The sequence below is a fragment of the Oncorhynchus masou genome, chromosome 1 (genome assembly GCF_036934945.1).
Source record: "Oncorhynchus masou masou isolate Uvic2021 chromosome 1, UVic_Omas_1.1, whole genome shotgun sequence".
Taxonomy (NCBI): Eukaryota; Metazoa; Chordata; class Actinopteri; order Salmoniformes; family Salmonidae; genus Oncorhynchus; species Oncorhynchus masou.
In genome coordinates, this window is record NC_088212.1 from 58,093,262 (window position 1) to 58,111,986 (window position 18,725).

The 18,725-nt window shown below is 40.5% G+C and overlaps 1 protein-coding gene across 4 annotated transcripts in view; it reads left to right on the plus strand.

The window, feature by feature from the left end:
• The first annotated feature begins 12,085 nt into the window (after positions 1 to 12,085).
• The window catches only part of LOC135546988 (PHD finger protein 21A-like), a 43,764-nt gene continuing 37,124 nt past the window's right edge, over positions 12,086 to 18,725 (plus strand). For 3 of the 4 annotated variants that reach the window (XM_064975550.1, XM_064975574.1, XM_064975565.1), the window contains exons 1-2: positions 12,086 to 12,346; positions 17,475 to 17,530. In XM_064975550.1, coding sequence (XP_064831622.1) covers positions 17,489 to 17,530 — 42 coding nt within the window. In that variant the 5' untranslated portion in view covers positions 12,086 to 12,346; positions 17,475 to 17,488. The remainder of the gene's footprint in view (positions 12,347 to 17,474; positions 17,531 to 18,725) is intronic. The other variant, XM_064975558.1, reaches the window with a different exon arrangement.

Below are 18,725 nucleotides of genomic sequence, written 5' to 3' on the forward strand. Positions count from 1 at the left end.
TGGATGGCAGGGAGCTCGGCCCCATTGATGTACTGGGCCATACTCACTACCCTCTGTAGCGCCTTATGCTCGGATGCCAGTTGCCATACGAAGCGGTGATGCAGCCAGTTAAGATGCTCTCAAGGGTGCAGCTGTAGAACTTTTTGAGGTTCTGAGGACCCATTTCTCCTGAGGAGGAAGAAGTGTTGTCGTGCCCTCTTCACAACTGTATTGGTGTGTTTGGACCATGATAGGTCCATAGTAATATGGACACCGAGGAACTTGATGCTCTCAACTTGCTCCAATGCAGCCCCGTAGTTGTGAGTTGGGGCGTGCTCGGCCCTCTGTTTCCTATAGTGTACGATCAGCTCCTTTGTCTTGCTGACGTTGAGGGAGAGGTTGTTTTCCTGGCACTACTTTTTATTTTTATTTATTTCATCTTTATTTAACCAGGTAGGCTAGTTGAGAACAAGTTCTCATTTACAACTGCGACCTGGCCAAGATAAAGCATACCAGTGTGAACAGACAGCAACACAGAGTTACACATGGAGTAAACAATCAACAAGTCAATAACACAGTAGAAAAAAAAGAGAGAAAAAAAGAGTATATATACATTGTGTGCAAAAGGCATGAGGAGGTAGGTGAATAATTACAATTTAGTAGATTAACACTGGAGTGATAAATGATCAGATGGTCATGTGCAGGTAGAGATACTGGTGTTCAAAAGAGCAGAAAAGTAAATAAATAAAAACAGTATGGGGATGAGGTAGGTAAATTGGGTGGGCTATTTACCGATGGACTATGTACAGCTACAGCGAGTGATGAGCTTCGTGGCCGCTATGGTGTTGAACGCTGAGCTATAGTCAATGAACAGTGTCCTCACTTAGATACATTTTGTCCTGGTGGGAATGGGCAGTGTGGAGTGCAATATAGATTGCATCATCTGCGGATCTGTTGGGCTGGTATGCAAATTAGAGTCAATCCAGGGTGTCTGGGATAATGGTGTTGATGTGAGCCATGACCAGCCTTTCGAAGCATTTCATAGCTACAGATGTGAGTGCTACGGGCGATAGTTATTTAGTCAAGCTGCAGTACCTTTGCATTCTTGGGCATAGGGACTGGGTCAAGGGACTGGGTCAAGGAGAGGTTGTAATTGAAGACACTAGCCAGCTGATCTGCGAATGCTCTGAGTACGCGTCCTGGTAATCCGTCTGGCCCTGCCTTGTGAATGTTAACCTGTTTAAAGGTCTTACTCACATTGACTACGGAGAGCTTGATCACACAGTCGTCTGGAACAACTGGTGTTCTCATGCATGGTTCAGTGTTGCTAGCCTCAAAGCTAGCATAGAAGGCATTTAGCTCATATGGTAGGCTCGCATCACTGTGCAGCTCGAGGCTGGGTTTCTTTGACTTAACATGGCGTCAAGTTAAAGAAAGTATCAGAGAATGGAAGGGGAGAGATATCCTTACACGCTGTTGCATCATACACAGTCTACAGGAGTTGCATAGAATTTTTTGTTATTAAGAGTTTCACAGAATTTCCACAGTGTATCTGACACCCACCATAATATGTTTGTGTGTATGACATGCTAAGCTTCTGACTCAAAAGCGTTACTGAGGACCGCCCACAAACCCACTACACACCAGGGCTTCCCATGTGAAGTTTAAAAAGAAAACTTGTAAAAGAGTATTTTTATTGAGGTCTCTTTTTAACAAGCCTACTTTTTTTGTTCTAAACATAAAAGAGGAAGTGCAAGCTTTGAATTGCATGCTTAAATTTGCTGAATGTTGAGACTATTAAATCTTGAGAGTCTTAAATCACTTAAAAGTATGCCTCACGATGAGTCAGGCAAAAATCATACCAGGTTGAGCAAATTGTATGAGTGCTTTGAATTGTCTAATATTTTATACAGAAAATGTGTATTATTTTTACCTGAAAAATCTCCAGCAGTTTAATATGCCATTCTCTGAAGAATAGTCTAATCCAATGTAGAAGATTTTCTCCTTTTGTCTCTCCATCTCAGAGACCAAATTGCCTCATTCTGCTCATAAGACCATACCATGGAGAATACTGCAGCACGAGTGATAGGCATCTCCATCTTTTGTGACCACAAAGATGAGTCACACTGTAAGTTTACACGACAGGCAAGGGAAAATATATGATTATGTTTGTTTGGATGGTAGTGTTTGGAAGTAGTTGAAAGTGTGTGGAAGTCAGTGATGTTTGCAAAGGGACAAAGGCAAGCTGTATCCTAGGGTGAGCTGTGGATCAAATGCAAGCAGGGGGCCTTGGGTCTGGGAATTGAAGCTCTCCGTCCTCATTGTGTGGTCATACCAATCCAGCCACATGTAATTCAGTTTACTGAAGAGTTCAAGGATTCTCCCTTCCATCCACAGGTATACTCTTTCAGTTTAAATCCCCTTCAAAAGACCAAGAAGAGATTATAAGCATTGTAACGACCTGCGTTTTCTGAAGGCCCGACATACAAGAAGATGTTATAAAAACCTGCCAGATATACAACTTGGTGACCGTATGTTACCATTTCTTGCAAAGTTCATGTAAAAACATAGTTCTTAGTTTGATCATGTGCTTTTCTTGGGCTCATGTCATTATGAAGGATATATCCTGATTAAAGTTGAATGTTGACATGTTGACATGTTGAAGAATGCCCGAAGAAAAGCTTTGCCAGCCCATCGGCTTGATTCAATTCATGTTTTAATCTTATCGAAACTGGATGAAGATGCAGAGATATTAATTCAAACATCAAGTGGAACATTGGCGTGACTATTTGGATGTTTGTTTAACTGCTCAGCCAAAGGAATGATTAAGCCAAAGGGTATTACTTTTCATGACTTTTCATTCACCTTCTGCTCAGTCTGGTAAAAAAAAAAGAAGATGTGAAAAAACGTTCACTGAGTTCATTCATTGAGACCATGTAGATAGGAGTATGGCTCCATCCACAGTGAATGGGCAGTACTGCATCCTCACAAGCAGCAAGTTCACAAGACTACGGATAAAACTTGAGAGGTGGATATTTGTGTGCTGCTACTTGAAAGATTACGTCAATAACTTAAAGATCCTATGAACGAAAACAAGCACTTGGCCTGAAAATCAATAGGCATATCATCAAAGTTGTAACAGATGAAGAATGGAAACCAGCAGCAGAGGTTTTTGATTAAAAGGACTTATTGAACTCATTCATGAACATGTAAAATCAATTCTGTGTGTCATTTATAATGGGGTATACTGTACGACGGCATAGACATAGGCTACAAAATACATAAAAAATAATACAAAATATTAAAATATAACTGAAGCCAGGACTACAAAAGAACTGAAACAGGAATAACAAATAATATAGGGACCAAAATACATTAAATATGATTGAGCTCCATTTTTATGGAATGGTCTGCCTATCAATATGAGAGACGCAAACTCGGTCTCGACCTTTAAGTCTTTACTGAAGACTCATCTCTTCAGTAGGTCCTACGATTGAGTGTAGTCTGGCCCAGGGTTGCGAAGGTGAACGGCAATGCACTGGAGCGGTGAAACGCCCTTGCTGTCTCTGCCTGGCCGGCTCCCCTCTCTCCACTGGGATTCTCTGCCTCTGACCCTATTACAGGGGCTGAGTCATTGGCTTACTAGTGCTCTTCCATGCCGTCCCTAGGAGGGGTGTGTCACTTGAGTGGGTTGAGTCACAAATGTGATCTTCCTGTCCGGGTTTTGCGCCCCCTCATGCTCGTGCGGTGGGGGAGATCTTCGTGGGCTATACTCAGTCCTGTCTCATGTTAGTAAGTTGGTGGTCTGTTGATACCCCTCTAGTGGCAAAGTGGGTGGGGTTTTATTCTGCCTGGTTTGCCCTGTCCGGGGGTATCGTCGCATGGGGCCACAGTGTCGTCGTCGCCCCCCAGCCCCAGCCTCCAGTATCTATACTGCAATAGTCTATGTGCCGGGGGGCCAGGGTCAGTCTGTTATATCTGGTGTAATTATCCTGTCTTATCTGGTGTCCTGTGTGAATTTAAGTGTGCTCCCTTTAATTTGGTCGTGCTGTAGAACAGTTGAAACTGGTCTTGCTGCTGCTCCAGTTTCAACTGTTCTACCTACGGCTATGGAACCCTGACCTGTTCACCGGACGTGCTACTCGGACCTGCTGTTTTTGAATCTCTCTCTCTCTCTATCGCACCTGCTGTCTCGACCTCTGAATTACCCTGCTGGTCATCTATGAATGTTTAAACATCTTGAAGAACAATCTGGCCTTAATGGCCATGTTCTACCTCCACCTGGCACAGTCAGAAGAGGATTGGACACACCTCAGAGGCTGGTTCCTCTCTAGGTTTCTTCCTAGGCTCCTGCCTTTCTAGGGAGTTTTTCCTAGCCACCGTGTTTCTACATCTGCATTGCTTGCTATGTGGGGGTTTTGGCTGGGTTTCTGTAAGGCACTTTGTGACATCTGCTGATGTAAAAAGGGCTTTATAAATACATTTGATTGGTTGACTGATTGAAAAAAGTAACAGGAGGTAATGGCAAAGCCATACTTTGAAAACTCAAAAGAAAGTCATTGCTCTAAACTGGGCCCTTGACTTATACTCTTCTAAGGAAAAGCCTTTGTATTACTACCCACTAGTGGCCTTTTCAATGCTCTGCAATGATGAGCTGCACTCAGAAGTGAATATTCTGTAGCACAAAACAATCAATCAACAGTAATGTTTCAAAGTCTCACTGACTTACAGTATATCTGATTGACTGTCTATACTCGAGAAGGAAAATAGGATTGGATTGTCATACATTTCCTTTGCAACTCAACAATGCATATCCTCACCTTTATCCCATCTTCACCCTCAATCACACAACTACAAAGATACAGCATCCCCGGACTGACAGTGGATGCACTCACGTACACACACATAGTCTCAAAACAAGTCACTGAATTATTATAAATACTAGTAGAGACATTTCTCAGTGTGAAAACTGCACTGAGCAGAAAATGTAACTCCATTGCTTTATCTACAGAACAAACATTTAAAACCACCCTCAACTGTAAGAGTAGAAATAATGGTTTAATAACTTGGTGAGAACACGGTTAAAGGACAGAGAAAAGAAGACAGCAGCTGAGCTCCTGTGAGATTGCTGATATAGCTGTGAGAGACCTGTCATTTCTCTCAGGTGTGCATTTTGCCGTGACTGAGATTTTAACTACTCTCTCCTGTGTAGATGGGAATCTGTGCAGAAGAGAATAGGGCATGAGCGATTTGATAGGACCCAGAGCTGTGGATTGGCCTCTCACTTCCTTTCTCCATCATTAAAGCACATAATAGGGGCACTTCTGTATCTGAACAGCTTCATTAGAACACTCAAGTGCCTTTTCATTAGTGAGGGCATGTATCTATGAAAGTAGGAAGCCATTGTTCTCTGATATGTTTGACTATGAAATACAAATGAAATATATTAATAAAGTTTCTAATGCTTTACAGTACCTACAGTACCCCATCATGTCAAAATATATATAGATATATTTTCAAATGTTTACAAATTAATAAAATGTCTTGAGCCAACAAGTATTCAACTCCTTTGTTATGGCAAGCCTAAAATCAGGACTAAAACTGTGCTCAACAAGTCACTTAATAAGTTGCATGGACTCCGTCTGTGTGCAATAATAGTTTTTAACATGATTTTTTAATGACGACCTCATCTCTGTACACCACACACACAATTATCTGTAAGGTCCCTCAGTCGAGTAGTGAATTTCAAATGCAGATTCAACCACAAAGACCAGGGAGGTTTTCCAATGTCTTGCAAAGGACAACACATATTGGTAGATGGGTAAAAAAAAAGCAGACATTGAATATCAATTTGAGCATGGTGAAGTTATTAATTACACTTCGGATGGTGTGTCAATACACCCAGTCACCAGAAAGATATTTCACCATGAGGCCTATGGTGACTTTAAAACAGTTACAGAGTATAATGGCTGTGATAGGAAAAAAACTGAGGATGGATCAACAACATTGTAGTTACTCCTCAATACTAACTAAATGACCGAGTGAAAAGAAGAAAGCCTGTACAGATACAAATATTCCAAAACATGCATCCTGAAGAAAAATTGCAAAAAATGTGGTAAAGAAATCACTGAGTACCACTCTTCATATTTTCAAGCATGGTGGTGGCTGCATATTGGGTATGCTTGTCATTGGCAAGGACTAGGGAGTTTTTTAAGGATCAAAATAAATGGAATAAAGGTAAGCACAGGCAAAATCCTAGAGGAAAACCTGTTTCAGTCTACGTTCAGTCTACTTTCAGTCTACTTTCCAACAGACACTACAATTGGTGCCCTTCTTTGCGAGGCATTGAAAAACCTCCCTGGTTGAATCTGTGCTTGAAATTCATTACTCGATTGAGGAACCTCACAGATAATTGTATGTGTGGGGTACAGAGATGGGGTAGTTATTCAAAAATAATATTGACCATTGTTATTAAACACAGAATGAGTCAATGCAACTTATTATGCGATTTGTTAAGCATACTTTTATTCCTGAATTTATTTAGGCTTGCCATGACAAATAGGTTGAATACTTATTGATTTATTAATACGTGTTGACATTTCAGCTTAATATTTAAATTAATTTCTAAAATGTTCTGCAAACAAAATTCCACATTGACACTATGGGGTGTTGTGCATAGATCAGTGACAAAAAAAATCTAATTTTAATCCATTTTAAATTCAGGCTGTAAAGCAACAAAATGTGGAAAAAGTCAAGTGGTTTGAATACTTTCTGAAGGCACTATTTGAAACAGTCGATGTCATTAGAGTGACTCTGAGCTGAGGGCTAAATGTAGTTGCCTAACCCTGTCATATTGTGTGCCACTATTTTGCATCATACTGTATTTTAAGCCATTTGTACATGACATTTAATACATGTTAGTGTCCTAAATTATAGTTGCGGAGTACATTGAGTACATTTTACCTTCCTTCATAAACCCTACTATGCCGAAGGCCAGGGTCAAGATCTGATGAGATTTTATACCAACTGAGCACCCTGCTCTTGCATCAGTAGGCTACACAAGACTGTCTCCAGTGATCCCAATAGCAGGGGTGTCAAACTCATTCCATGGAGGGCCGAGTGTCTGCAGGTTTTTGTTTCTTGCTTTGAATTAAACCCTACACAACCAGGTGTGGGGTTCCTTACTAATTAGTGACCTTAATTTGTCAATAAAGTATAAGGGAGGAGTGAAAACCTGCAGACACTTCTTGGCCCTCTGTGGAATGAGTTTGACACCTGTGCCCTATAGGTTCTACTTGTGCAGATTCTGTCCATAGGCATGCTGTGTCTGCACTAATCATCACCACTCTCTGGCTGTTACAGTGGTGGATACAGTGGCTCACAAAGGAGATGTCAGGGTAGCCACAGTAGCACTTTTGATGAGCACTGCTGAAGTGGCTGCAAGATCAATCTCAAACCCAGAGAGCGAACAGACTTTAGTCTACAGTCATGAGATGTTGTGCATTTAGAGTGCTCTGTGCCAAATTGGAGGTCAAAGAAAAAGAGAACTACTGCGGATTATACACAATGACCATGCTGCAGGCACTCACTGCGGACAATCAAATCTCCAACATAATGCACATGATTGATCATTTCAGCAGGTCAATGTCGTATAAGACTGCATAAGTCTTGTGTTGCAATCCTTCCACTGCCATCTCGTTGACTAAAGTCCGAGGCGAACCTTTTTTGAACAAGACAACAGAGTAAAAAGTATTGCCATTTGTGGACAACAAAATAGGCCAAAATAGAACCTTTTGATCAGGTAATTGTTTGCCTATTGTCCTTATGAAAGAGTATTAATATATCTCTAAAAGTATGGTACATTTTTCAAATACAAAATTCATTCATGATGTTCAAACATCATATATTACTAATCACAATAGTAATCTCTATATTGTGTGAACAGGATTTAAAAAAAATAAAACTAGAATACCCAACTTGCATTTTAGCCTATGGGACAATATACACACCCTTTTAGCATACAAACATTGACATTTTGAGAAGAATGGATCGATTATTTTCAAGCTGTTCCAACATAATACAATGGATCTGGAATTCAAAGTATTTCACTATAGAATTTGCAGATGTTGAATATGATAATATCCACATGTTTTGTGGATATGATTGATATGCCTTAATCCTTTGCTTTTAAATAAATTGGCATATTTTCTATTGTAGGCACGTTTTCTGTCTAATTGTGCGATAGGGACTACTCTGTATTTTAATCTAAGCTGTAGGACGGGGCCTGTTATATATTGGCATGTTCTGGCATTCAATTCCCACAAGGCAAGGTTGCCCACAAGCTTTGGGGCCCCCAACTCCCAAAAATGAATTTGCTTTAAAACTACAACATTTTCTCTCAGCCTCATGGCAAAATTTGAAGAAAAGCAGAACATTTGTTCAGAGATTCTTGAAAGTCGGGAAAATCATTCTCCAGCAGGGAAAATTTATTTTTATAGTTGAAAATTATTAATTTTGTTGCATTATTTATTTTTTACATTTTAACCATTTTTCTCCCCAATTTCGTGGTATCCAATTGTTTAGTAGCTACTATCTTGTCTCATCGCTACAACTGCCGTACGAGATGAAGCCACACTGCGCATCCAACCCAGAAGCCAGCCACACCAATATGTCAGAGGAAACACCGTGCACCTGGCAACCTTGGTTAGCATGCACTGCGCCTGGCCCGCCACAGGAGTCACTGGTGTGTGTGATGAGTTAAGGATATCCCTACCGGCCAAGCCCTCCCTAACCCGGACGACACTGGGCCAATTGTGCATCACCCCACGGACCTCCCGGTCGCGGCCAGCTCCCTTGACCACTGCGCAACCCGGGAGGCCCAGGGACTCAGAGATTTTTGATTGGTTCCAAACTCCACCTCTTTTACTTTACTCTGTCAATGTTGAGAACTGCCTTGAAATATCCCCAGAGCTCTTCTATCTCTGTAGTATCCGCCCACCATACTTTATCATCCTGCAGCCCTTTTATGAGGACTCAGTGCTGTAGCAGCAGCGGCCCATCCCACATTTCAGCGGTGTCCCTACATCCCATGTCTGAGCTCCCCCTCATGTGGCTGACAGCCGTGGCAGCCCAGTGACGCGAGGGGAGTGGATTACTCTTTCCACCTTACTTCACTCGTCCTGTGGGAAACGGTGTGCACAGTCTTCATGCTAGTTAAAGCTGCTGTCTCGGATCTTTACACCACACCTACACACACACACAAATACAGCACCTTTTTGTTGCATTATTTGTTCTTAAAATGTACATTTCGGGGAATTTGATCACAGAAAATATTTGTTTTGGGAATTTTCAAAATACTTTCAATATTATTCATGTTGGCTCTATGAATGGAAATGCCCTTGTCCGGAGCAAAGTTTAAAATTCTAAAAACTAGCAATAATGATTATTAACTGAAAAATGATCTTATGTATATAGTTTCTTGCAATAGCCCTCTGTGACTTTAATATTTCTCTCAAAAATGTGATTCCTAAAAGAATCTGGAGATAAAATAAAAAAAATCCTAAATCAATCAGGAATGAGCAGGGTCAGCTATACTGTACCGTAAGGACCCCTTATTCATTTCGTAATTACATGTAGTGCAACAAGACCACTCATGGTCTGTAAAGTTTTCTACTTTTACTAGATTTAAACAAACAGTATTGGAATCACCTTGGTCACAAAACTCCATCTGCCTGATAGATTAAGATAGTATAGGAATTTTGGTTCGAAACACCTTCCTATTATTGAGTTGCACCCCCATCTTTTGCCCTCAGAATAGCCTAAATTCGTCGGGACACGGACTCTACAAGGTGTTGAAAGCATTCCACAGGACTTTAATGCACAACTCATCAGCTGTTTGTGGCCAGGCAAAAAAAACTAATGTCAAAGTCAACATAGCTACTAGACATAACGCGTTAGTGGCCTCCTAAGTGGCACAGTGGTCTAATTCACTTCATTGCATTGCTTGAGGCATCACTACAGACCCAGATTCGATCCCAGGCTGTGTCACAACCTCCGTGACCGGGAAACCCATAGGGCTGCGCACAATTGGCCCAGAGTCATCTGGGTTAGGGGAGAGTTTGGCCAAGCGGGGCTTTACTTGGCTCATAGCGCTCTAGCAACTCCTTGTGGTGGGCTGGGCACCTGCAGGCTGACTTTGGTTGTCAGTTGAACGGTGTTTCCTCTGACACATTGGTGCGGCTGGCTTCGGGGGTAAGTGGACAGGTGTTAAGGAGTGTGGTTTGGCGGGTCATGTTTTGGAGGATGCATGACTCAACCTTTTCCCCTCCCGAGCCCATTGGGGAGTTGCAGCAATGAGACAAGATTGTAATTGGATATGACAAATAAATAAATTAAAACTAAGAAGAAAAAGAAATAACGCGTCAGTAAACCCACTAAAATTTAGCAGTTACATCAACGGGACCAGATGGCAATAAATGTGTAAAACCAAAACTTACCTTGACTTGATAGTGTTCCAGTGTTGGATAGCCATAGCTAGCTAGCGAACATATTGTAGCATCCCTCTCTGTTTGAGATGGGTGTTTGAGTAGGCTAAACTAGCTAGCTGCATTCACTAGCTAAGTGAAAGTGAAAAAGAAAATAGCACGAAGTATAGCTCTCGCTCTATCTCTCTTGCTTCTCCTTCCATTTATAAATACATTAATTTGTTCCAAACTGTTCAACTATCGTCTTTCTCTCTCTTTGTGTCAACTATTCACCACATTTTATGTACTGCACTGCTAGCTAGCTGTAGCTTATACTCTCAGTACCAGATTCATTATCTGATCCTTTGACAACACGTGGACAACACGTCAGTTCATGCTGCAAGAGCTCTGATAGGTTGGAGGACTTCCTCCGGAAGTTATCATAATTACTGTGTAAGTCTATGGAAGGGGTGAGAACATTGAGCCTCCTAGGTTTTGTATTGAAGTCAACGTATGCAGAGGAGGACGGAAACTAGCTGTCCTCCGGCTACACCATGGTGCTACCCTACAGAGTGCTGTTGAGGCTACTGTAGACCTTCATTGCAAAACAGTGTGTTTTAATCAATTATTTTTGATGTGAATATATTTAATAAAGTTTTAATCTACCAATAGGTGACCTTTTTTGCGAGGCATTGGAAAACCTCCCTGGTCTTTGTGGTTGAATCTGTGCTTGAAGTTCACTACTCCACTGAGGGACCTTACAGATATGTGTGTTGGGTACAGCAATGGGGTAATCATTCAAAAATCATGTTAACCACTATTCTTGCACACAGAGTGAATCCATGCAACTTACTATGTGACTTGTGAAGCACATTTTTACTCCTAAACGTATTTAGTATTGCCATAACAAAGGGGTTGACTCATCATTTCAGAAACGTAATTCCACTTTGACAATATGGGGTATTGTGTGTAGATTAGTGGCACAAATGTAATCCATTTTAAATTCAATCAGTAACATACAATATATGGAAAAGGTAAAGGGGTGTGAATACTTTCTGAAGGCTCTTGCTAAATACATGTATTTGACAATACTATACTACTGAATGCAATAGGCCACGCACCCGATCCGCGCCTATTGGTGTCAGATAGTTTGGTCAAGTCTTACATCATTATCAACCTCAATTATTCTAACAGTACATTTATTCACATTTGTAAGTAACAATGTCTGATTTGTACGTCTTTGTCTGTCTATGATCAAAACTCCTGAATGTGGTATGTCATTGCAAAGAGTTGGGGTAATTGTGTCCGACAATTCGTGAAAGTGGTCTGTTACTTTACATACGAAGCGTTTCATCAAGTCTACATCCGGGTTTTTTTCCTAGGCAATGGAGGCAAATCACCTCCGTTCCTTAGGCAAAGTGAAATAAATTCACCGCACCGTCACATAAAGTAGTTCCTCTACTAAATGCGATTTAATCTGTATTTATGCATACAATCACAATATACTGAAACGATTTAATACTTTAATTATATTATTGAATCAATCAGAGCCATTGGTGACTTGTTTTGTGCGAAGTGCCCCTTAGTTTTCCTTGCCCCGTTCTCGCTCGCTCTTCCTACGCGCATTGATGTGCAATGTGCTCAGGATAGGGGGGTGAATGAGATTGACGAAGAGTTCTTGTTCTGTATCTCAGTTTTTCTCTTTATACTCAAATTAAATAGTGGGAAAAATTATCGGGAAAATCACATCATATGCAATGGAGTGTATTTGGATATTAAGTGGATAAATACACGCTCTGGGCGTTTTTCGGTGAAGAAGTACTACGGTGTTTGTAAATATTTATTTAAATAATTTGTGTGAGAAGAGCAGGGTTGGCTGCTGCTCAAGTGAGTAAAAGAGGAGGGTAAGAACATCTCGGGATCTTTCTATTATTATAAGAACTTTCATTTTCATCTCTGCTACTCTCTTTATTATTTGATTAATATTGTTGTTTTAGATCAAGTGTATTCGCATTTTAGTCGAGGGAAAGCAGTCGCTGAGCAATCGTTTTGTTCATATATCCATATTCTAGGAGTTGGGTGATATTTTATAAGTGCCTTGCTATTGGAGGGCATTGAACGTAGTGCGTAAAGGGGCTGATTCTAACTTGCGCTAAGCTTTACGCCTCTGTTATACAATAAAAACACCGTTTGCAAAGAATTTCAAAGCACAATTATAATGTATTTTGTTGTGTAATGAACTACCGGACAGTCATCCATTTCAGATGTCTATGTTATTAAGTCGATTTGTCTGCTTTTTAGTTGAACGAATGCTTTGTTGCTTGCCCTCTGTTTCTTTTTCGTAAAGGAACGCTGTATCGCGACGAGTAACACGTAATAGCGCCACAAAAGCGTTAGTGAATGCTATTGAGTAGGTTACCATTTCACGTAAAAGAAAAAAACGTATCACACAAGTTATTGTATTTTATTCCAAAAGAGGTATAACATACGTATATCCTGTTCTCGCGTAGTTCATTTATGTTGCAAGTTAATACCATGTGATATTTGAGTTAATACTATACCATAACTAAGTGGTTTCACATTGAACAACCAACTTGCTATTTGGAGGAAGAACTCCAGCTCGCAAATGATATTTAGCTAATTTAGTTTTGCTTGCATCAAGTGCACTAAGATAGTTTCTCCTGGTGCCCTACATACTAGCATACTCTGAGAAAGAATAAGAATATTTCCCTACTGAACAATATATAACTAATTCTCAGGATTCGCTATACAGTCATTTCCCCCCAAATAAATGTGGCCTAGCTGGTGAAATCGTGGGGGGTAGTTGTAGGCCCTATTCCACTCGAACGGCTGAGATTGGAACGTTTGATATTGTATCAGTTTTTCTTAATCGAGTCCCTTATTCTTAGTTTGATTGAGTGGCAGACAGGTGCAGTGACGTGTCCAGTAGGTCACTTTAGGAGTAGGACGTGTAAGTCGACCCATCTGTAGTTTAAATTTCCAGTTTTGCATCACGTTCGTGTTTGGCCCCACTTTATATCATGTATTTAGACAGGTGCTGTGGAATTACAGTGTAGGAAGGGTACTCATTGGTGTACTCACTTACTGCACTGTTGGAGCTAGGAATACACGCATTTTGCTACACCCGCAATAACATCTGCTAAATATTTGTATGTGACAATAACATTTGATTTGATAGTATATAGGCCCAGCCTGGTCTCATAGACTTGACGTAACATAGTAAATGTAAAAACGGGACATCCAAATTAATATGATATGTTATGTTTGATATTGTTTTGTTTTTTTACCCCCTTTTTCTCCCCAATTTTGTGGTATCCAATTGGTAGTTACAGTCTTGTCTCATCGCTGCAACTCCCGTACGGACTTAGGAGAAGGTCGAGAGCCATGCATCCTCCGAAACAAAACCCAACCAAGCCGCACTGCTTCTTTACACAATGCCAGCTTAACCCAGAAGCCAGCCACACCAATGTGTCGGAGGAAACACCGTACACCTGGCGACCATGCATGTGCCCGGCCCGCCACAGGAGTCACTAGAGCGCGAAGGGACAAGGACATCCCTGTCGTCCAAACCATGCCCTAACCCTATTTTTGCCAACAGGACTGGATTTTTTTCTGTTTGTCGCACCATTATCAATAAACCCTAGAAAAGTCCAGGAGGCCCACCGTTTCTGAGATACTGCAACCGGCACATACCATGCTCAAAGTTGCTGAAGTCACTCATTTTGCCCATTCTAACGGTTACGGGGTGGTTTACCTAAACCGCTGAGTGTATGTATATTTTTTATTTTACTAGGCAAGTCAGTTAAGAACAAATTCCTATTTTCAATGACGGCCTAGGAACAGTGGGTGAACTGCCTTGTTCAGGGGCAGAATAACAGATTTGTACCTTGTCAGCACGGGGATTCAAACTTGCAACCTTTCGGATACTAGCCCAACACTTTAACCACTAGGCTACCCTGCCCCGCCGTATTATAATACATTAGTTTTCCGTATGGGTAACTTTATCCCCTAGCCTAGCTAATGTTATCTACCTAGCTAATGTTAGCTTTAGCCACCTGGCTAATGTTAGCCACAACAAATTGGAATTAGTAACATATACATTTTTGCTAATTCGTAAGATATTGTACGCATGAGTTGGAACCGGTTCAGGGAACAGAACCGAAAACTGTAAAAGAACAGAAACAGAAATGAAAGTGATCTATATTGTTCCAGAATAGAACCATTATTTTAAAAGTCTGGGACCCAGTTAATAACATTTATTTTACGTTCTTGACATTTTTTTCCAGTTTCCCAAAAATCGAACAAAGTGCCAATGCAAAGCCCTCACTGTCTGCCAGTGGATGTGTGTGTAGGCTACCTTCCCCTCCCCCTCAGAAGCATAGGTCACTGGAGTCTACTGACAACATTACAAACGTGATTCAGAAATTATGGAGAGATGTTTAATTATAGAAGAATGGATTAACTTTTTCAATGCTAATTAAGGATATTATAGTTATCAAGCTTCACATTGGATTTAACTGACTACAAAAAGGTAAGATGAGTTTTTAATTCTAGTGCTGTTCTGTACAAACAAGCTTGTTAGCTCGCTAGCTAACGTTTGCTCTGGTCCAACGTTAAACCAAATCGGAAATTCAAAGACATTCAAAGTTCCTCCATAGAAGCTGCTCCTCTGTAGGTATAATTCTGTGGGCCTAATTCAGATAATGCAACAAGATGCCCAGCGCTTCAAGGCAAGCTTCCTTCACCCTCTTGCTCTAAACTGGTCTGTCTGTAGTGACTGGCAGCACCGTGTTTGTGCTTGTCTTTTGTTATGATTAAACCATGATGTTACGGAAAAATGCAATTTGCTCTTAACAACTTTCATTTACAGATTAAATAATGGTTCTGTTCAGGACGAAACAATTTGATTTTTTTAAAGTTCCAACCCCTGATTCCACAAATTGCAATTCGTTACATATCATATGAAATGGATGATGGACATCCACAAATTAATACGTACCATATGAAATGTAACATATCATGCTAATTGGAGTGTTATGGATTTACATTTATTATGTTACGTATACCCCTGAGTCCAGGTTGGTAGGCCGTCACCTGTTATACCTATAGTACTAACATTAGCATGAGTATCATGCACAATTTCAAGGATTTCTGCAAAAAGTACAGGTTTTAGAAAATAAAGTAACTTAATGTTGATGATTTAGATTTTTCACTGCAATGTCCTAACCCTCACTCTAATAATTGTGCATACCATCAAAGAATGGGCCATGAACAAAAACATAAACAACGGTGCAAATGCATTTAATACATTACATTTTTACGTGCAAATAGCACTCACTTTCTATCATATGTTTGTAGGCTATGATGTTCAAGCAATGACATTCCATGAGAGCGACATACTGTAACGTTTTTTGAAACATAATTTGAAGCTATACAAAATTGTTTACAAAGTTTTCTATGATATCAAAAACAATGGACTAAGTGGTTTTAATAATGTATTAACAAGTCATATTCTTCTAAATCAAGAGATATAGACTATATCCATAATTGAAATTACTAGAACCCTTAGTAACCTACAGTATGAAAAAGCAGTGTACTTCTGCTAGATTATTTGAATAGGTAGTAGCTCAGCCTCCTGATATGTAACACTAAGGCTGGCAATTGCCAGGGACCTTCCCGATATTATCACAATGCTTAGGACCCGATATGATATGTATTGTGATTCTCACAATTCTATATGTATTGCAATTCGACATTGCGATTTGATGTTCCAAACATATTGCTCACTATTTGTCTGCAGCTGAGAGACAAGACAGAGCATGAGAAAATGAGTTTAGATCAGCCATGGAAGTAAAAGTGCTATTTGCACATAAAAATGTTATGCATTAAATGCATTTGCACCATTGTGCCACGAACAAAAACATAAACAATCTTTAATGGTAACGTAACAAAATGTAGAAAAAGTCTAGGTGTCTGAATACTTTTCGAAGGTACTGTATAGCAGCACCAACAAAAAAAATCATTCATATTTTATTTTTTTTACAAACCAAAACTAATTTGCAGGCTTCAGTATACAGTTATTTCCCCCGAATAAATGTGGCCTAGTGACATGTAACTGTATCGTATTCCCCCATTACTAATGTACACCTGGACTGTGTTTTACCTATATACCCCCTTCCCCTGAAATTGGCATGTTCTCAAGGATAGTGAGGGAAGGATATGGGGAGAGCAGGAGAGAGAGATAGTGAGAGAATGGGAGAGGGAGGAAACCAGTCCACTCAGCCAGGTGGTAAGCCCATGTAATGGCCCCAATGTTATTATTGTTCTCTTGGCAAAAGGCCCTGGCCGGAAATCAATCCGCCGGCTGGGAGGCTGTAACACTGCTGTGATTTGACTCGCTCTCTTTCCCAGTTTTCACTCACTATGAAATGCTTACACACCGTGTACAAAACTAGTAGGATGTTTTGGGGAGTTTGCACATTCATCTCTTTTTATTTTCTCGGCGTTATAGTTCATCATCAGAAAGCAGTAGGTTACTTTTAATTAAGTTGTACAGAACATCAAAATCTGGATTTAAATGCCAACGATTATCAAACTGTCTTCATAGAGAAAATACTCCATTTGTTTTATCCATTTTACTCTAGACTAGAAAATGGTCTAATGTACTATTAATACTTTAAAGGCCCAACCAGGCCTGAAGAGCAGAGGGTAGTCCATACTATCCAAAGCATAGTAAAGTGAGATGATGTAAAACAAAAACAGAAAAATACTATTCCAAAACATTATGCTGAATATTCCTTGCACATCACAATCTAATGACTTTGTGGAGTAGCCTTGGGCCCTGAGGTCTTTGAATGGGCTCTACAGAGAGAGAAGAGAGAGTGGACAGCAAGTGTTTTGGGCCCCTGCTGTGGGTTAGGAAAGCCCACGCTATGACATGCTGCTGGACGTCGCACTGCAACATTATTTAAGTGGAGTGGCTTATCTGATTGCCTCTTTTTTGTGTCACAGCTGCCACCCCCTCAATGCAAAATTGGATGGTGTTCAAAACTGAAGACTGTGTGAAGGTAAAGCTATGAACATGTATTGTGTGTGTGTGTACGTTTAAATGCAATCCTTAACATGAAGAAAAACCAATAACTGCAAATGTGAATAACAGTGCAGTTTTCACAAAACAACATTATTATACTTGTTATAGCCTAACTAGACGATAGGCAGGATAAAGGCCTCGAAAGTTGTGTAATTTAAACAAAACCAGAGAGGAAGAGGTGAACTTTAGGCTGCTTTGGTGAATTTGCGAGGCATGCAAGACAAAACATTGAAAGATACAGATAACCAAGACATACAGTGCGTATTCAGGCCCCTTGACCTTTTCCACATTTTGTTACATTACAGCCTTATTCTAAAATGGATTAAATATTTTTTTTCAGCAATCTACACACAATACCCCATAATGGTTATAGTATCTATATCTTTCAATGTTTTGTCAAAGTGAAAACAGATTTTTAGATTTTTTTGCAAATGTATTAAAAATATTAAACAAATACCTTATTTACATACGTATTCAGACCCTTTGCTATGAGACTTGAAAGACTTCAACATCCTTGAGATGTTTCTACAACTTGATTGGAGTCCACCTGTGGTAAATTCAATTGATTGGGCATGATTTAGAAAGGCACAGACCTGTCTATATAAGGTCCCACGGTTGGCAGTGCATGTCAGAGCAAAAACCAAGCCATGACGTCGAAGGGATTGTCCGTAGAGCTCCGAGACAGGATTGTGTCAAGGCACTGATCTTGGGAAGGGTACCAACACATTTTTTCAGCATTGAAGGTCCCCAAGAACACAGTGGCCTCCATCACTCTTCAATGGAAGACGTTTGGAACCACCAAGACTCTTCCTAGAGCTGGCCGCCCGGCGTAACTGAGCAATCAGGGGAGAAGGGGCTTTCAATAGGAAGGTCACCAAGAACCTGATGGTCACTCTGACAGATCTCTAGAGTTCGTTTGTGGAGATGGGAGAACCTTCCAGAAGGACAACCATCTCTGCAGCACTCCACCAATTAGGCCTTTATGGTAGAGTGACCAGACGGAAGCCACTCCTTAGTAAAAGGCACATGACAGCCCACTTGGAGTTTGCCAAAAGGCATCTGAAGACTCTGAGACCATGAGAAACAATATTCTATGGTCTGATGAAACTAAGATTGAACTCTCTGGCTTGAATGCCAAATGTCACGTCTGGAGGAAAGCTGGCACCATCCCT